This window comes from Macaca thibetana, chromosome 2, assembly GCF_024542745.1.
Source record: "Macaca thibetana thibetana isolate TM-01 chromosome 2, ASM2454274v1, whole genome shotgun sequence".
Taxonomy (NCBI): domain Eukaryota; kingdom Metazoa; phylum Chordata; class Mammalia; order Primates; family Cercopithecidae; genus Macaca; species Macaca thibetana.
Genome location: NC_065579.1, coordinates 152,850,882 through 152,871,999, shown reverse-complemented (window position 1 = coordinate 152,871,999; position 21,118 = coordinate 152,850,882). Strand labels below are relative to the sequence as shown.

Sequence of the window (21,118 nt, the reverse complement as noted above, 5' to 3'; positions counted from 1 at the left end):
CTGGTTCCTAAGGTCGTAAGTTCACTTTAGGGCTACAATTCTGATGTGGGGTAGACTTAAGAGACCTACAGCTTCACTGTGGGTGGTCACATCCTAAAACAAGAACTAGTCATGTGTCCTTGTTAGGGTTCTTAACTTTCCTACAGGCCTATCAATCTTAATTGTAGCTTAGTGGATACTGATTATAAAGAAGGCACTGCTGCTCAGTGGTTAAGGACACAGGCTCTGGAGTTAGATATCGTACTACTTCTTGGACATGTGACCCAATGCATGTTCTTCATACCCTCTAAGTCTTAATTTTCCTCATCTATTAAATGAAGATAATTATAGTACCTTTTTCATAAGAATATGAGAAGTAAATGAGCAAATTAATGCACTTCACACATAAAGTTAGTGATGACGACAGACTTGCCTTTAATTAGCAACACTGCCTACCTACATTTCAGATATATTTTCAAGCTCTTTATCTCCAATACTCATTAAAAGCTTAGTAATACTTGGGAGAAATAATATCAGGACATCTGGGAAAAGATGGGGGTCTTGTTCACACACCTCTTTCACCCACTTAGAAACATCGCTAAAGCTAAAATAATAGCATTTTTTAAAGCACAAAACACAAGAACAGGAAAAACAATAGAGAAATCAGCAACAATAAAATTAATTTTGGAAGCTGAAAAGCAGATGAGTAAGTGGTAACTGACTTAACAGATCTGAGAAAGCAGAATCTAAAGCTGACAGTAAGAAAATCCAAGAATCAGTAGAACGTACTCTGCAGAATCTTCAAAAGGCTCAGGAATTAGCAGCATCATGTACCTCTGGAAAATATGGTGATGGGGGTGGGAGGGAGGTGATAGCTGAGATAAGGAGGTCTAGATGAAAGCTGCCTAAGAAGCAATTTTTTTTTTTTTGGAGAGACGGAGTCTCAGTATGTTGCCCAGGCTGGTTTCAAACTCAAGGGTTCAAGTGATCCTTCCACCTTGGCCTCCCAAAGTGCTGGGATTACAGGCATGAGCCACTGTGCCTGGCCAGAAAACAACTTCATCCATAGATCCCCTCCTCAGCTCCACACTTTTTGTTACTCCAACAGACAACTAATTTTATTCTCTGGAGAGGTAAAAGAAGTGTCTGTGGATTATGGCACATGAGGCACAGTTGCAAGTAAGGGTACTGTTCCAAATAGAGTGAATGCATGCTTCCTGAGTGCTTGAAGCCTTTCCCCTACTGAGCTTGAAGACTGCTGGTAAAAAGCCTTTTCCCTCCACAATGGAAATGAGAAGTCTTCTCTTGAAAATCTGACCAGCCCAAGAGAAACTAAAGATACTGAGATAAGGGCTACCAATAAGCTCAATAAGATCATCATGCAATGAAACTCCATTGGTAAGCCCTACCCACAAGCTTTTAGACCCTCCCCTTAAACATGAAGAGTACACCGAGGATTAACCTTCACCTGAAGAATGGCTAACATTAAGGAAGGGAAGAAAACCAACTGGAGAAGGTAATTTAGAAGAGATTATCAGGTGAGAAAATGTAATGTACTCAAAGATTTAAGAGATAATATTGTAAATAAGAAACATTATAGCATAAATTAAAAATTATAAAGAAAAACTCATTATAAGAAAATGTCAAAAAACAAAACTACCACCACTAGCCTTAGAAAAAGAAGTTAAGGGATCCTGAGCAAGATGGCCTAATAGGAACAGCTCCAGCCTCCAGCTCCCAGCACAAGCAACACAGAAGACGGGTGATTTCTGCATTTTCAACTGAGGTACTGGGTTCATCTCAGTGGGGAGTGCCCAACAATCGGTGCTGGTCAGCTGGTGCAGCCCAACCAGTGAGAGCTGAAGCAGGGTGAGGCACTGCCTCACCTGGGAAGTGCAAGGGGGAAGGGAATCCTGTTCCTAGCCAAGGGAAACTGAGACACACAACACCTGGAAAATCAGGTAACTCCCACCCTAATACTGCGCTTTACCAAGGGTCTTAGCAAACGGCACACTAGGAGATTATATCCCACACCTGGCCTGGAGGGTCCCACACCCACGGAGCTTCCCTCATTGCTAGCACAGCAGTCGGAGATCTAACTGCAAGGCAGCAGTTGGAAAACACTCTGCAGAATATCATCCAGGAGAACTTCCCCAACCTAGTAAGGCAGGCCAACATTCAAATTCAGGAAATACAGAGAATGCCACAAAGATACTCCTCGAGAAGAGTAACTCCAAGACACATAATTGTCAGATTACCCAAAGTTGAAAGGAAGGAAAAAATCTTAAGGTCAGGCAGAGAGAAAGGTCGGGTTACCCACAAAGGGAAGCCCATCAGACTAACTGCAGATCTCTCGGCAGAAACTCTCCAAGCCAGAAGAGCGGGGGCCAATATTCAACGCTCTTAAAGAAAAGAATTTTCAACCCAGAATTTCATATCCAGCCAAACTAAGTTTCGTAAATGAAAGAGAAATAAAATCTTTTACAGATAAGCAAATGCTTAGAGATTTTGTCACCACCAGGCCTGCCCTACAAGAGACCATGAAGGAAGCACTAAACATGGAAAGGAACAACCAGTACCAGCCATTGCAAAAACATGCCAAAATGTAAAGACCATCAATGCTAGGAAAAAACTGTATCAACTAATGAGCAAAATAACCAGCTAATATCACAATGACAGGACCAAGTTCACACATAACAATATTAACCTTCAATGTAAATGGACTAAATGGTCCAATTAAAATACACAGACTGGAAAATTGGATAAAGAGTCAAGACCCATCAGTTTGCTGTATTCAGGAGACCCATGCAGACACACACACAGGCTCAAAATAAAGGGATGGAGGAAGATCTACCAAGCAAATGGAAAACAAAAAAAAGCAGGGGTTGCAATCCTAGTCTCTGATAAAACAGACTTGAAACCATCAAAAATCAAAAGAGACAAGGCCATTACATAATGGTAAAGGGATCAATTCAACAGGAAGAGCTAACTATCCTAAATATATATGCACCCAATACAGGAGCACCCAGGTTCATAAAGCAAGTCCTTAAAGACTTACAAAGAGACTTACACTCCCATACAATAATAATGGGAGACTTCAACACCCCACTGTCAACATTAGACAGATCAATGACACAGAAAGTTAATAAGAATATCCAGGAATTGAACTCAACTGCAGCAAGTAGACCTAATAGACATCTACAGAACATTCCACCCCAAATCAACAGAATATACATTCTTCTCAGCACCACATCGCACTTATTCCAAAATTGACCACATAGTTGGAAGTAAAGCACTCCTCAGCAAATGTACAAGAACAGAAATTATAACAAACTGTCTCTCAGACCACAGTGCAATCAAACTAGAACTCAGGACTAAGAAACTCAATCAAAACCGCTCAACTACATGGAAACTGAACAACCTGCTCCTGAATGACTAGTGGGTACATAACGAAATGAAAGCAGAAATAAAGATGCTCTTTGAAGCCAAAGAGAACAAAGATACAACATACCAGAATCTCTGGGACACATTTACAGCAGTGTGTAGAGGGAAATTTATAGCACTAAATGCCCACAAGAGAAAGCTGGAAAGATCTAAAACTGACACCCTAACATCACAATTAAAAGAACTAGAGAAGCAAGAGCAAACACATTCAAAACCTAGCAGAAGGCAAGAAATAACTAAGATCAGAGCAGAACTGAATGAGATAGAGACACAAAAAACTCTCCAAAAAATCAATGAATCCAGGAGTTGGTTTTTTGAAAAGATCAACAAAATTGATAGACCACCAGCAAGACTAATAAAGAAGAAAAGAGAGAAGAATCAAATAGACGCAATAAAAAACGATAAAGGGGATATCACCACCAATCCCACAGAAATACAAACTACCATCAGAGAATACTATAAACACCTCTATGCAAATAAACTAGAAAACACAGAAGAAATGGATAATTTGCTGGATACTTACACTCCTCCAAGACTAAACCAGGAAGAAGTTGAATCCCTGAATAGACCAATAGCAGGCTCTGAAATTCAGGCAATAATTAATAGCCTACCAACCAAAAAAAGTCCAGGATCAGACGGATTCACAGTCGAATTATACCAGAGGTACAGGAGGAACTGGTACCATTCCTTCTGAAATTATTCCAATCAATAGAAAAAGAGGGAATCCTCCCTAACTCATTTTATGAGGCCAACATCATCCTGATACCAAAGCCTGGCAGAGACACAACAAAATAGAGAATTTCAGACCAATATCCCTGATGAACATCGAAGCAAAAATCCTCAATAAAATACTGGCAAACCAAATCCAGCAGCACATCAAAAAGCTTATCCACCATGATCAAGTGGGCTCCATCCCTGGGATGCAAGGCTGGTTCAACATATGCAAATCAATAAACGTAATCCAGCATATAAACAGAACCAAAGACAAAAACCACATGATTATCTCAATAGATGCAGAAAAGGCCTTTGATAAAATTCAACAGCCCTTCATGCTAAAAACTCTCAATAAATTCGGTATTGATGGAACGTATCTCAAAATAATAAGAGCTATTTATGACAAACCCACAGCCAATATCATACTGAATGGGCAAAAACTGGAAGCATTCCCTTTGAAAACTGGCACAAGACAGGGATGCCTTCTCTCACCACTCCTATTCAACATAGTGTTGGAAGTTCTGGCTAGGGCAATCAGGCGAGAGAAAGAAATCAAGGGTATTCAGTTAGGAAAAGAAGAAGTCAAATTGTCCCTGTTTACAGATGACATGATTGTATATTTAGAAAACCCCATTGTCTCAGCCCAAAATCTCCTTAAGCTGATAAGCAACTTCAGCAAAGTCTCAGGATACAAAATCAATGTGCAAAAATCACAAGCATTCTTATACACCAGTAACAGACAAACAGAGAGCCAAATCATGAATGAACTCCCATTCACAATGGCTTCAAAGAGAATAAAATGCCTAGGAATCCAACTTACATGGGATGTAAAGGACCTCTTCAAGGAGAACTACAAACCACTGCTTAGTGAAATAAAAGAGGACACAAACAAATGGAAGAACATACCATGCTCGTGGATAGGAAGAATCAATATTGTGAAAATGGCCATACTGCCCAAGGTAATTTATAGATTCAATGCCATCCCTATCAAGCTACCAATGACTTTCATCACAGAATTGGAAAAAACTGCTTTAAAGTTCATATGGAACCAAACAAGAGCCCGCATTGCCAAGACAATCCTAAGCCAAAAGAACAAAGCTGGAGGCATCACGCTACCTGACTTCAAACTATACTACAAGGTTACAGTAACCAAAACAGCATGGTACTGGTACCAAAACAGAGATATAGACCAATGGAACAGAACAGAGACCTCAGAAATAATACCAGACATCTACAGCCATCTGATCTTTGACAAACTTGACAAAAACAAGAAATGGGGAAAGGATTCCCTATTTAATAAATGGTGCTGGGAAAATTGGATAGCCATAAGTAGAAAGCTGAAACTGAATCCTTTCCTTACTCCTTATACGAAAATTAATTCAAGATGGATTAGAGACTTAAATGTTAGACCTAATACCATAAAATCCCTAGAAGAAAACCTAGGTAATACCATTCAGGACATAGGCATGGGCAAGGACTTCATGTCTAAAACACTAAAAGCAATGGCAACAAAAGCCAAAATTGACAAATGGGATCTCATTAAACTAAAGAGCTTCTGCACAGCAAAAGAAACTACCATCAGAGTGAACAGGGAACCTACAGAATGGGAGAAAATTTTTGCAATCTACTCATCTGACAAAGGGCTAATATCCAGAACCTACAAAGAACTCAAACAAATTCACAAGAAAAAAACAAACAACCCCATCAAAAAGTGGGCAAAGGATATGAACAGACATTTCTCAAAAGAAGACATTCATACAGCCAACAGACACAAGAAAAAATGCTCATCATCCCTGACCATCAGAGAAATGCAAATCAAAACCACAATGAGATACCATCTCACACCAGTTAGAATGGCAATCATTAAAAAGTCAGGAAACAACAGGTGCTGGAGAGGATGTGGAGAAATAGGAACACTTTTACACTGTTGGTGGGATTGTAAACTAGTTCAACCATTATGGAAAACAGTATGGCGATTCCTCAAGGATCTAGAACTAGAAATACCATATGACCCAGCCATCCCATTACTGGGTATATACCCAAAGGATTATAAATCATGCTGCTATAAAGACACATGCACACGTATGTTTATTGCGGCACTATTCACAATAGCAAAGACTTGGAATCAACCCAAATGTCCATCAGTGACAGACTGGATTAAGAAAATGTGGCACACACACACCATGGAATACTATGGAGCCATAAAAAAGGATGAGTTTGTGTTCTTTGTAGGGACATGGATGCAACTGGAAACCATCATTCTCAGCAAACTATCGCAAGAACACCGCATGCTGTCACTCATAGGTGGGAATTGAACAGTGAGATCACTTGGACATGGGAAGGGGAACATCACACACTGGGGCCTATTATGGGGAGGGGGGATTGGGGAGGGATGGCAAGGGAGTTATACCTGATGTAAATGAGGAGTTAATGGGTGCTGATGAGTTGATGGGTACAGCACACCAACATGGCACATGTATACATAGGTAACTAACCTGCACGTTGTACACATGTACCCTAGAGCTTAAAGTATAATAAAAAAAAAAAAAAAAGAAAAAGAAGTTAAGAAAATCTATCTATGAGACAAAGAAAAAAATTCCTTAGACATTAAAAATAGAATGGCAAAAATGAAAAAAAATTTGGAATCAAAATACAAAGGTAAGAAAATCTTCCAGAAATACAGCAAAAAAAGAGAGAAAAGGTAAGAATATTAGAGAAGCATTCGAGAAGGTCCTACATCTAAATAACAAAAATTTCAGAAATAAGACAACAGAGAAAAAGGATAGAAGAAAATGGTAAAAAAATAATTCAATGAAATTTCCAAAAAGCTGCTAGTATGATTTCTTAGATTCAAAGGACTAGTTAGCATGATAAAGAAAAAAAGACCTATACCAAATTATACAATCAAAAAATTCCAGAATAGGGGAGAAAGGGAGGGAAGGTGGGGTGAGGGGAAGGGAAGTGAGAAACAGATGACATACAAAGGATCAGGAATCAGAATAGCTTTAGATTGTGAACCACGTATAACCTAAAAAGCTATAAACCAATGTTTTCACAGTTTTGAAGGGAAATTATTTTCAGCCTAGAATTCTATATCCAACAAAACTATCCACCAGGTAAGAGAGATAAAAAGACATTTTCAATAAATTTACCTTCCATGTATCATTTCTTAGGGAGCTACTGAATGATTTATTCCAAGAAAAAGATGGCACAAAATCAAGAAAACGAATACATAGAATAGACGAAATAGGAGATCTAATATAGGAGAAAGGTGAAGGGAAATATTCTAGGATAGAAAGTGTATCCTAGGAGTACAGGGCCACTGGTTCATGTAGAAGGAAATCAGGTACTCCAGGAGAATTTTCTTCCTGAAGATGACATTGATGGCAATAAACATCTTGAGAGGAGATGTGGACAAATGGCAGTAAATCTGAGGTTAAATTACATTAAGTGCAAAGAAAACTAAGTAACAACAATAACAAAAACTGTTATTAATCTGGGAAAAACAGACTCAGGAAAATAAAAGTAACATGTCTCTAATGCTCTAGTAGCATTTGTAGTCATAAAAATGCAAATCTGAATTGGTTTAACCAAAATTAAAATTAAATTATATCAAGAAAATGAGGAAGGTCAGGCGTGGTGGCTCACGCCTGTAATCCCAGCACTTTGGGAGGCCGAGGTGGGCGGATCACAAGGTCAGGAGATCGAGAACATCCTGGCTAACACAGTGAAACCCCGTCTCTACTAAAAACACAAAAACTTAGCTGGGTGTGGTGGTGGGCGCCTGTAGTCCCAGGTACTTGGGAGGCTGAGGCAGGAGAATGGCGTGAACCTGGGAGGCGGAGCTTGCAGTGAGCCGAGATCGTGCCACTGCACTCCAGCCTGGGCGACAGAGTGAGACTCCGTCACAAAAAAAAAAAAAAAAAAAAAAAAAAAAAAAAAGAAAAGAAAAGAAAAGAAAAAGAAAAAGAAAAAAGAAAATGAGGAAGGGGTTTGTATTAAAATGTGCACACACTGGCTGGGCGCAGTGGCTCACGCCTGTAATCCCAACACTTTGGGAGTCCAAGGCAGGCGGATCATGATGTCAAGAGATTGAGATCATCCTGGCCAACATGGTGAAACCCCGTCTCTACTAAAAATACAAAAATTAGGTGGGCATCGTGGTGCACGCCTGTAGTCCCAGCTCCTTGGGAGGCTGAGGCAGAAGAATCACTTGAACCCGGGAGGCAGAGGTTGCAGTGAGCTGAGATCGCACCACTGCACTCCAGCCTGGGGACAGAGCAAGACTCCGTTTCAAATAAATAAATAAGTAAAAAGTGCATACACTAATAGGTTTTACTGTGAAAGGAGGGGGAGTAGAGCGCTAAACCCTGTTAGTGTAAAGAAAGTCAATAGTTGATGCAACCAATGAAGAGCCAAAAATGCAATATAAGCATGATGTTTAGATACAGAGGAAATACTGAAATAAGCTAAAAGGTTGACAGCAAATTGCCTCAGAAGAAATGGGGTTGATGTAGTACTACTCTTAGCTTTTCCCACCAAACATTGTAGAATTTAGTGACTAATTAAATATGTGCCATATAACTTAATTTTTAACTCAAACCCCAAAACGTATTTTTGTTTTGATTTAAGGCAAAAACATATTCCTTTATGCAATCCATTCAATCCATAGTATCTAGACTAGAGGTATCCTAGAATGGATCATCAGAAAGCTGTGTGCCTGGGACTGCATTTTAGCTCCTTGGAGTGGTAGTTTTAGTGAACTGGACATAATTCTTTTGCTATGCACTTACATTAAGGTACAGCTAAATAAAAACCCTAAAAAACATATTATTATATTTACTGTAGAGAAGTAATGGATGTTTCACAACTGCATAGTGTTCTCTTTATGGGAACACAGAAGAAATTTCTTACAGGCCTCAATACTTAAAGACTATTCTTGTCTTGAGTAGGTGATTTTTCTTTCTCCTTTTCTCCTAGACGATGAATACTGCAGTCATGCATGTGGTTTTCATTCCCTCTTTCTGATGGCTAATAGAAACCTCAGAGCAAACTATGGATCCCGCTTTCTAACACAGTATAGAACATAGTAACTTCCCCTTGGGACACTAACCTTACTCCTGGTTTAATCTTTTTCTAGCCTATCCTCTTTTTCTCTTCCATCTCAGTCCCTTTTATTTTATCTTGAAAAACTGTTTATATCTTTATATGCTACCCCAAATCATTTTCAAAATGAGGAGCACATAGATAAATACAGGCACCCCTAGAGATATGCCATCTGCTTAGTCAATTCTATGCTAAAGATGTACAAACAAGTATAAGACATGACACTTACCAGGAGTTTGCAATCTAATTGGGGAGATAAAAAATAGTGTATAGAAATTAAACACATGCACACACACACACACACACACACACACAATATGGCAATATGGGACAAATGGTAAGTAAAGTACTAGGGAAGTACAAAGGCAAAAGACAATCAGGCAATCACGAAATATAAGCAGAGGATTTGAGCTCTGGAATGACCTTTAAATAGTGGGAAATAGATACTCAAAAAAGGAAAGCAATTGGGAGAACATTTTGGCTGCAGATGATAATATGGGTAAGTAGGAGGTACCAGGTATGATTATTGTGTACTGAGTAGATCAGTTTGGCGTGAATGAAGGGTATGAGTAGGGAGCAGTAAAAGGGAACGCTGGAAAGGTATGGATAAATTATAGGGTCTTGACCGGGTGCAATGGCTCACGCCTGTAATTCCAGCACTTTGGGAGCTGAGGCAGGTGGATAACCTGAGGTCAGGAGTTCAAGACCAGCCTCGCCAATATGGTGAAAGCCCATCTCTACTAAAAATACAAAAATTAGCTAGGTGTGGTGGTGCATGTCTGTAGTCCCAGCTACTTGGGAGGCTGAGGCAGGAGAATTGCTTGAACCTGGGAGGCGGAGGTTACAGTGAGCCAAGATTGTACCACTGCACTCCAGTCTGGGTGACAGAGCAAGACTCCATCTCAAAAACAAACAAACAAACAAACAAAACAAAAACAGGGTCTTAAATGCCAGACTAAAGGGGGTTTGAATACTAAGTCTATTCGAGAGATAATACAACTTTTAAACATTTTTAAGTAGTGCAATAACAAAATAGAGTTTCAGAAAGACTTATTCGGCCATGGTCTGAAAATACTGGAGAGATGATAACCTGGAAGCAACATTATTACAACAGTTTAAGGATAAAGTGTTAGAGCTTATCTTAGGATGTTGAAGATGGAAAAGAAAAATATTTGAGGCACATTGTGAATAAAAGAGTGATACATCTTGAGGGTTAAATAAAATAAAATCACAGTTATGAGCCTTTGAGAACAGAGTAATATGACTGTGAATTACAGAAACATGAAAATAAAAAAGTTGGCTTGGCTGTAACTATCCAGCAAACAAAAATGTGCAAAGTTGAGTGCGTAGTGTTTATAACAGATAAGAATAATAAAGCAATTCACTGAATTAAACATAGTTAGCTAATTCAGAATCTATCCTAACAGCTCCACGAAAAAAGATTTTGACTTGGAAGGTAATCAATACCAGCATATCATAAATTACAGCTTTGAGGCACATACTGTCCTGATGAATAGAACCTTTTGCATTTACGTTCTGAAAAGACAGACAAAAGGCCAAGCTCTCAGGGCAAAGTCAACTGAACTCAAATTATTTAAAAAATATAAACAGGTATGCGTATGTTGGAAGTCAAAACCACAACTGAACAGAAGGGCTTTGTTCAGATTACAGAAGGGGAAAGACTGTCTATAATATAGGATATTAAGTGAAATAGGAATGAATACAATTACCTACAATGAAAAGGAGAAACTGACTCTACAGTTAGGGGAAATAATCTTTTCACTAGAGCTAATCTTAAAAATTAGAATTTTCAGATTCTGGGTATGGGTCACATTTCAAAATGGAAAACCCAGCCTTTCAAAACTCCATTTATTTCCTATTTGGCCTATTTTCCTACAAATACAAAGCCTTGACAGAGTTAAGAGACTATCATGAAAGTGAAGACAGTAACATTGCAAAGTAGAATCCCCTAACAAGCCAAGAGTGGTGGCTCATGCTTGTACTCCCGGCTATTTGGGAGGCTGAGGCAGGAGGACTGCTTGAGCCCAGGAGTTCAGTAGAATCCCCTGACAACCTGGCTTGGCTCATACAGTTCCAGTTTTTGCCCCTGAATCTTGGGAGACCTGGATTAAACTCCTGGCTCCTACTAAAAGCTGTCAAATGTCAGCATTAGGAAGCCTCTTTAGCTTTTTCTCCCATTGGAAATGTTGGGTATTAAAAGGAAGTGGGTAAATGGTTCAGCCTGCAAATAAAACTTTACAAAAAAGTCATTTAAACTTATTTAAAGAAACTCTTTTTACATTTAACTTTTTTTTATTTTTGACAAATTAGGGTTTAGTTACCCATGAAATGAACTGAGTCCTTCCTGCTCCAAATTCTACCAGATAATCTATTGCTAAATTGTAAGCAAGGCACTAAATGGTAACACTTCCACTCTAAGAAGGCGCTAAGTGATCCTTTTGCTTTCTTTCAGTTAAGCTATGACAAATTCTGGAAACATTTACATGTGTCTTTGTGTATATCAAATATATAAAACAGCTTTCCACCTCTCAGTCCTTTTATAACAAATGGAGAGTTTTTGTGCCAAGGAAATTTCTGATTTTTTTTCTAATGGTATTGGCAGGTTTCGCAATTTAAATCATGTTTCTGTGTTTCTCTAAGAACAAACAGAACCTGTGGGATATATAATACTTCCCCTGAGTGCCCAGATAATATGTATAAGAATGTGTTTATCCTTTTCTGTAAAAATAAATTAAAAGAAAGGTTCAAAAACTCTTAAACAGATCAGAAAGAAATAACTAGCTACTCACTAGTCTGTCTCTGTCATTTTGGAGTGAAGACATAGCCTTTTTTAAACTCTGTACTTCAGCCAGGCTGGTGGCAGGCTGAGCTGCAGACCTCTGCTTCCCTTCCTCTGACTTTCGAAATTTCTCCAGCTCATTCCACAGGTGATCTCTCTCATTCTGTAGACTGGCCATAGCCTTGGAAAAGGACTGCACTTGGTTATAAGAATCTTCTAGTTGTGAGGACAAGTGAAGCAGTTGCTCATCTTTGGATAGGAGCTGTTGGTTAAGTTTCTCAAGGTAAGATAAGCTGTTTTCCTCAGGCAAGTCCATTGAAAAGGTGGTTTCAGAAAGAAGAGCATGTCTTTCTCTGTTTAAGAGTCCCTGTTGTTCTTTCAACTGTGCCAATTCCTTCAGACTGGCATCATATTTCCTTTTCAGTTCATCAAGTTCCTCATTGGCATGATCTCTACTATTTTGCAAGGAACTCATAGACCTTCCAAAAGACTGAATTTGTGCTGTGAGATCTTTATTTTCTTTGGTGACCATGAGTAACTTCTGTTCCATCTCCACCAGATCTCTTGCTAGTTCTGCTACTCTCTCTTCTGCTGTTTCAGTTTCATTTCTCATTATCCCTGCATCATGATGAAGATGCTTTAATTCTTTCTTCAGTTTATCTTCAATTTCACCTACCTTCTTGGCAGCTTCCTTTTGAACACAAACCAATTCTTCTTCCAGTTCTGTAATTCTCTTTTGAGAGGAGGAAAGCAAAGCACTTAACCTCTGTAGCTCTTCTTCTTTTACTTTTAACTGGGCATGATAGATTCCTAAAGTACCTTCTTCTTGCAAGGCTGTTACTTGTCTCGTTAGCTGGGATACAGACACTTTCAAACTCTCAATCTCTTTAGATAAATCTCGTTTCTCCTCTTGCAGGGCATTAGAGGACCTCTGCAGATCCTCATTTGCTTCCTCAGATTCCTTCAGCTTTTCTTCTAATTTAGCATATTTATTTTTCAGCTCCTTATTTTGCTGAAGTTGAGCTTCAAGAAGTTGCTTTTGTTGGCTGTCCTTTATTGATATCACTTGGTTCAGGTCTTCTCTATATTGGATCAGTTCTGCATCTAGCTTGGCATTCTCAGAATTGAGATCATCCATATGACTTCTCAAGCCTCGTATTTCTTCCTTAAGCTTATTATTCTCAGCAGCAGCCTCTTGGATGAGTTGGTCTTTTTCCAAGATTACAGAGAGATGTCGCTCTTCCAGCTGCTGATAGTCACCCACTATGCGGTCTCGATCATTTTGGAGAGAAGACATGGATTTAACAAAGGAATCCAACTGTGCCTTTTGCTGAATGTTTTCCTTTTTGATGGCATTCAGTGTTTCCATGAGCTGATTGGTTTTGTCAACAGCCTTCTTGTTCTCCTCTTCTAAAACAATATTCTCCTCTTCCTCCTGGGACAGCAGGTTTTCCAGCTCTTTAATTTCTTTATCATGTTGCTGACGCAGTTCAGCAATAGCTACTTGGATTGCCTCTTCCTTGCCAGAAAGCAGGCTTATCATCTTTTGCTCTTTCATATTTATTTCTTCATGCAGCCTACTGGTCAGTTCTCTGGAGGCCTGAAGATCAGTCTCCAGTTGTTCATAACTGAACTTAGAATTTTGAATATCAGCCTCTTGCTGCCTTATGATCCCTTCCAAATTTTCTTTTTGTTCCTTACATTTTTCTAAAGAGTTACTTAAATCAGTCAGCTGGTCTTTGAGAATGTTAAGTTCTGATTCCAACTTAGCTAATTCATTCTGAGAATTGTGGTATAGGTGGCGTGTCTCTTCTAGCTGGGACAAAAGTTCCTTGTTTTCCCCCTGTAGAGTATCACAGACCTTCTGTTGAAGCTGGACCTCTGTCTGGGCCTTGGACTCCCAAATCTGCTTGTCATGTTCAAGCCTGAGAGAGAGAGAAGGTCATTAGTTACAGATTTCAAGAAAAAAACTATGTTTCCCAAAGAACAAATACTATAACATGTACTCAATAGATTTACAAATGAATTAACATTCATAACAGGTGTTAAATGTTTTACTGAAGATGTATTAATTCTCTGTACCTACATATTTATCTACTGAGTGCTATGTATTAAAGGTATATCACACCTAAGGGTTCATATATTTAAGTCATAAACTCCAAAATATGTCATTTAGTGACATGGTTTTCGACATCCTGAAAAGTAACATTTTCTCCTACTTTATTCTACTTTGCTCCAGACAAGCTAATGTCTGGCTTCTCTAAGGGATAATCTTGATATGAAAGGCAGTGAGGAAATCTATTTTAGAACAAAAGGGTCCTATTAGAAGCAAGGAATACAAAGGATGAGAGACATTGTTAGTTCTAGAGCTTAAAAAGTGATATAAAATTGAAATTTGAGAAAAAATAACTCTACAAGGCATATGCAGTATCAATTAATGTGGACTACAGGAAGGAGAAAAGATGAGACTATCTAGGACACCAAGGCAATTAATTTGAGAGTACTCTGGTAAAAATCCAGGCAAGAGTAGTTGAAATGGAAATGAAAAGAAATACAGAGGCCAGGTGTAGTGGTTCATGCCAGTAATCCTAGCACTTTGGGAGGCCGAGGCGGGTGGATCACCTGAGGTCAGGAGTTCGAGACCAGCCCGGCCAACATGGTGAAACCCTGTCTCTACTAAAAATACAAAAAATTAGTTGGACGTGGTGGTAGGCTCCTGTAATCCCAGCTACTGAGAAGGCTGAGGCAGGAGAATTGCTTGAACCCAGGAAGTAGAGGTTGCAGTGAGCCAAAAGCACGCCATTGCACTCCAGCCTGGGTGATAAGAGCAAGACTCCATCTTAAACAGAACAGAAATAAAGAAATCTCTCAATAGAAAGATGGGAAGAGAAGATGTGAACTTTTCATGTTCATGCAGTTGTAGCAGGATTGTTCTTTGCCAAAAAAAGAGTAGATGTGAGAGGGAATATATCTCCCATGGGAATTTATGCCAAAATTAGTCCCATTGTCTAAAAGGAAACAAATAGTTTAGAGACTTTCTTTGCTTCCAGTTACGTCTGGAGGAGGAAAAAATTCACTACTCATTTACCTGGAAATGTTAATCTTTAATTCCTCCATATGGATGGACATCTGTCTAAGCTGATCCTTTAGAACACTGCAATTCTCTTCTTTGAGTCTAATTTCTTCTTCTTTGGTTTGAATCGCATCACTAAACTTCCTCTCCCATTTCTTAGCTTCATCTATTACCCTGTCGCGATCATCCTGGAGGGAAGACATGCTCTTAGTAAAGGCTGCAAGCTGGGCCACAGTACTGTCCAAGTTTTCCTGAACTTGCTGAATTTCCTTGTCTTTCTTGTTCAAAGTAACCTGAATCTCTCCAATTGTCTCTTCCAAGTGGACTTTTTCTCTGCGCAAAGCATCCAGCTTCTCTTGCATATTCTTCTTCTCTTTCAGGTGCTTCTCTTCTGCCTGTTCCAGTCTTCGCTCAAGATCTTCATCCTTTTGTTTCATTTGGCTTTTAACTGATTCTTTATTTGACTGGAGTTCCTTTTTCAACTTGAGATTGTCTGCTAGGACCCTTGCTGCTTCACTTTGTGTGTCATCTAGCAGGACTTTGAAGCTAGCTAATTCTGCTTGTGCCTTTTTGCGGTGTTCAACTGCTTGAGCCAGATTTTCTTTGGTTATTTCCAAATCTTTTTGAGACTCAGTTTGAACAAATTCTAGAGCTTTAACAGTTCTCTCCAGAGCACTAATTTTCTCTTGATACCTGATGCAGTCCTTCTGTAGCTGCTTTACTTCTTGTTGTTTTTCTTTTAACAGTTCCTGAAGTTCCTTTGCATGGCTTTTATTTCCAGGTTCTTTCTGAGCACCTTGTATTTTCTCCAAATATTCCTTTCGTATTTCTGATTCCACCTTAGTTTTTTCCTTGACTAACTGCTGCTTTTCTTCTTCCAGTTCACTCACACACTTTTTAAGGTTCTTCATTTCAGATTCCAATAGCTCATTTTTTATTTGGGCATCTGTAACATCCTGACAATAATTCCCAATGCTTCCATTAAGTTCTGCTAATTGATTCATAAGCCTCTCTTCCAAATCATCTTTCTCTTCTTCTGCTGTCTCCTTTAGTTTGGTAACTCTGGAGAGTTCTTCTTGGATTTGCTGATTTAACAGGTTCATTTTGCTTACTTCTTCCTGAAGCAGTTTTAGTTCACCATCCTTTGTTGATATCTGACTCAGTAAGGCATTTCTCTCATTTTCTAGAGTCTGGCTAAATTCCTTGTTTTTCTGCTTCTCCTCCTCTAATCCAGCAATTCTTTCCTTGAGCTGATCAATCTGCTGTAGGTAGTTATTAATTTCATCATGTGAGCTGACATCCTCACTTACAGCAGGGTTGGCACTGTTCTCTGAAGGAACCGATTCTGAACATGCAGGCCTTGTGCTCATACTCAGAGAGTCTTGATCTTCAGTCTCACCTGGTATAGACTGTGTGGCCTCTTCCGTGACATTCATTTGGTTATCGTGTTTCTCAGTGGCCTCTAGGTTAGCTTGTTTAGATACATTACTTTCTAACTGATGCTTTAAATCTTGAACCTCTTCACTTAGAGAGTCTTTCTCCGACATTAAAGACTGAAACTTCTTAGAAAGTGTTTCATACTCCATTTTGACCCTTTCAAGTTCTTCTTTCATGCTGGCATTGGAAGAAAGAAGTGTTTCCATACACTCTTTAGCTGTACCTCCTGCAGGGTGCACCTCTGCCCTAAGCCGGTCATTCTCTTCTTCCAGCTCTAGGATTTTCTGCTGTTTAGATTTAGCAAACTTTCTCATCTTTTCTTTCATTTCCTCCATTTCTTTCTCAGCTTCCTGCAACTGCTTTTCTGTCTCCTTCTTGTTTGCCTCTGTGCTTCTTAACTTGCCATACAGTTCTTGTTTCTCTTGCCTCACAGCTTCCACCACGTGCTGAATCCTTTCTGCTTCATTACTAACATTCTCATAGGACTGCAGAAGAATTTCATACTCTTTTTGTAGTTCCTTGTGTTTCTCTTGCCACTCACTACTTTCTGCAATCTTAGAAGACTTCAAAGATTCAATTTCCTTCACTAACTTTTCCTTGTCTTCAGTAAGACCCTCTAGAGCTAGTTTTAGACTTTCACAGGAGCCACTGAGACTTTGATTTTCCAATAAAGACCTGTCCATTTCTGTAATGAGTTTGTCTCTTTCTTCTTGAAGAAGAGCTAACCTTCCTAAGACTCTATCTTTTTCTTTATTTTGAGCAGAAACATGGCTTTCCACATCTGCCAGAGACTTGGTGAGATGTTCAATGGTATCTCTGGCCAAAGACAATTCCTCTTGGAGACTTTTGTTTTCTTTTAGTGCTTCTTTTCGGGAAATAAGGGCAGCTTGCAGTTTCCTTTGTATTTGTTGCTTTGCTCTACTTTCTTCTTCAATCTCTTCTGGTTTTTGCTTCATTTCACAAAGTTCCACCTGTAGCTGCTTTATCCTCTCATCATGCTCTTTGGCTTGCATTTCTAGCTGTGTATGTAGAGCCTTAATTAAATCTTCTTGTTCTATTATCTCTGTCTGTATTTTAGTGAGAGCTGCTTCTTTCTCACGAAGTTGTCCAGAAAGGTAGCTAACGTGTTCTTCCTTTTCGCTTATGAGTTTTTGTAGTTCATCTAGCTCAGGTTGCAATTCTCTTAGATGTTCTAGACCAGCAATTTGTAGTTGGCTGCTTTCCAATTTCTGCTGCAGGCTTTCTGCACGAACTTCAGCTTCATGGGATGCTGTCTTTAGACTCTCAATTTCTAAACTCTGTTTATTTATCTGGTCTTGTAACTGAAATACCTCTTCTGATTTTTTAGTAAGTTCACTTGTTGTAGAACTAATTTTCAATTCTAACTCTTCTTTCTCAGTCTCTATTTCCTTCAGCTGGGCCTTAATCTGGGCAACAGAAGTTCCGCCCTGCAGAGCACTCGCATCTTCAGAATGAGAAGGCCAGTCTGGGCACAAGTTGGACTCTAAAACAGGTTGAGTGTGATGCTGTTCTGTGGCTTTGAATAAAGGTTCTTCTAAACCCGGAGTGGGAGAGCACCATTCCTGCTGGTCAGGGCTTGGGAGTTTTCCGTCTATGGATTCCCTTACTTGAATCTGGAGTTGCCTTAGCTGGTCTCCAATATTCTCATTTTCCTTGCTTTGCTCATCAAACTGTTCTTGCAAGCGATTGTAGTCATCTTTCTGTTGCTTTAGCTCCTCCCTAAGATGTCTTTCTTTTTCCTGTGCCTTTTTAAGAATTGCCTTGCGGGAGGTTAAGGCTTCCTGTAGCTTCTTTTGAAGTTGCTCCTTTTCTTTTTCAAGGGCCAGTATCTTTTCTTCTAGTTCTGGTTTCCAGTGTTCACCACTATCTGTACCAGGTGGACTTATCACCACTGTTTCCTTTACAAGTGCTACGGAGTCCCCATCACTTGCATCCGTGTTACTTGTGGTTAACTTCTGGATAATTACTTGGTTTTCACTGATTTCTGCTTGGAGCAAATCTATTTGGTTTGTTTTATCTTGCAAGGTCTGATTCATCTCTTTGACCAGAGCCTGTAATTGTTCTTCAGCTGCCATCTTTTCTTCCAAATCCTTCCTTATATGCTCTAGTTCCACTTCTTTCTCAGATATTGTCTGTTTTAAAGAAATTTCTATTTCTTGGCACTTAGAAGTCACACATTTTTCTGAGTATTCTTTGTTTTCTTTATCTTCTTCCACTTCTCCCCTCTCACTCTCACTGAGTGGGATCTCTTTCTTAGATTGATCTTTCAAGTTGGCTAATTCCTCTTCCAATCTACTGACTCTTTGAAGAAGCTCCTTTCTGTTAATAAGAGCTGCCTGGAGCTTTCTCTTTCTCTGCTCATTTTCTTTCTTCAGAAGGTCAAATTCATGCTGGAGTTCTTCCTTACTTATCAGTCCTGCTGGGTTCATCTCATCATAATTTTGTTTAAGGCCAGAAACAACTTCATTATCTTCTTCTACTTGCTCTTTTTTTGCTTCCTCAGCTCTGGATAATAAATTTAGCTGTTCTTTAAGAGTCTTAATTTCAACCCCAAGAGAAAACTTCTCTTCATTAAGCTGAACCATTTTCTCAGTCATACTAAAGCTGATTTCTGTCACTTGTTGATCCTTCTCCTCGATGGTTTGTTGGAGGGTTTCCACATCTCTCTTTTTCTCCAGTAAGAGCTGATCCATTTTTGCTATTTCAAGTTCCTTCTGTGAAAGAGCCTGGGACAGTTCTTCGACCTTACTTGAGATATGCCTCACACGTTCTGCCCCCTCAAGCACTTCACTTTCCTTATTTTGCAGCTGGCTTTGCAGGCTTCTTATCAGGGTACTCTGCTCAGAAAACTGAAGCTGCACATCATCCAGTTCATTCTGTAAAACTTCAATTTTCACATCTTTAGATTTGGCTTCTATGCTGAGACTATGGATCTGTTCAGTGAGCAGGTTGTGATGAGCAGTTTGGCTTTCATAGTCAAATCTTCTTTGCCTTTCTGCTTCTGCAAGGTTCATTTCCAGTTGCTTTACCTGAGCCCTCAATTCTGTTACTACACTAAGTTCCTTCACCTGAGCGAGAAGCTGGTCTCTTTCTTCAGACAAAGCAGTGAATGCACTGCTGTTGTTGTCAGCATTTTTCTTAAACTCCTCAATCAACTGGTTTAGGTTGCTAATTTCCTTAGCTTTCTCATCTAAATTTTTCTCATAGATTTCTTGTGCTTTATGAAAGTTTAGCTCAAGCTCCAAAATTTGACTTTTTAACCTTTCCAACTCATCCTGATGACACTGACCAATATCTGGTACAGCAGAAAGGGATTTATCACAATCCTGCTTTGTTGATTTCAATTCTACTCCAGCATCATTTAAAGATATTTCCTCAGATGTTCTATTTTGATGTTCAGTGCTCGCCTGTTCTTTCTCAACTGCTGGAAGACTGCTCTCTTCATTTGGCATTAAGGGAAAATTTTGCCCTGTATCTTCAAGAAATACTTCCATTTTAATTGGAGCTATTCCCTCACCCTCCATCTGTTTCATTTCTTTCTGGTCAAGGACCTCATGATCCCCTTCCTCAGCCCTTTTCCCCTGGAGCTGTAATTTAAGAAATGCAATTTCCTCTTGAGCTTCTTTCATTTCCAACAATAAAACTGATAATTCTTTATGTTTCTGAGAAAATGTGTTTTCTAGAACATCTTGTCCACTTTCCTCAGTAGAAGAGCTCCTCTTGTTGGCATCATCAACAATGCTGATCTATTTTTAGAAAAAGAAAAAAAAAAGCTTTAATCAAATGTTTTACAACATTAAAAAAAAAAAGCCCAATTAAAAACTTGTATTTCATCTTCTACAACTTCAGACTTTTTGGTCAAAACCTTCTTTGTACCATAACACTGCTAAATCCTTTTCAAATCAGTTTGTCTTTCCCAACCGGACCTCCAAGGACACTCTGCCAATCCTGCACTGAAGTCAAGCCCTATTCATAAGACCTAAGGAAACCTGGAATTCATTTTCTGGAGATTTCTTACATGAGAAGCTTTTTTTTTCTTCAGAATAAAACTCCTATAAAAAAAAAAAAAAAGTAAGCAGATCCTTTTGTTAGGAAGCCACATTATTCCTCAAGGGCATGTATGATTCTATCACTGACTTACTGATTAGAAGAACATAGCTAACTAAACACAACACAGCTAACAATAATCTTAAATCAACAGAATGATACTAAGCAACCATACACTTATAGTAATTTTCAGATTATAAAAAGGATCATTCTCTAAAGATCTCTTTTTATTTAATCTTAGTAAAACTGTGCCAATCTTATCTCATCTCTTCACTGAGAAACTCTTCTGAGATGAACAAAGAAGTTGAGACAGATGATAACCCAGTATTAAAAAAATGGGTTATCAAATCCCAAATTAGTAGCTACTATATTTGTGTTGCTTTAGGACAATGAATTCTAATATTCAGAAACAAGTAACAATAAATGAGATATAATAACCATTATGAATCTCTTTAATAGGTCTTACACTATAGGTAATGTACTTCTCTGACAACACT

The 21,118-nt window shown here is 38.9% G+C and overlaps 1 protein-coding gene across 10 annotated transcripts in view; it reads right to left on the bottom strand.

Annotated features, from left to right (window-relative positions):
- The window catches only part of GOLGB1 (golgin B1), an 89,847-nt gene that overhangs the window by 17,536 nt on the left and 51,193 nt on the right, over positions 1 to 21,118 (bottom strand). For all 10 annotated transcript variants that reach the window (XM_050781815.1, XM_050781818.1, XM_050781819.1 and 7 more), the window contains 2 exons: positions 15,132 to 20,320; positions 12,054 to 13,968 (listed from right to left, as the gene is read on the bottom strand). In XM_050781815.1, coding sequence (XP_050637772.1) covers positions 12,054 to 13,968; positions 15,132 to 20,320 — 7,104 coding nt within the window. The remainder of the gene's footprint in view (positions 1 to 12,053; positions 13,969 to 15,131; positions 20,321 to 21,118) is intronic.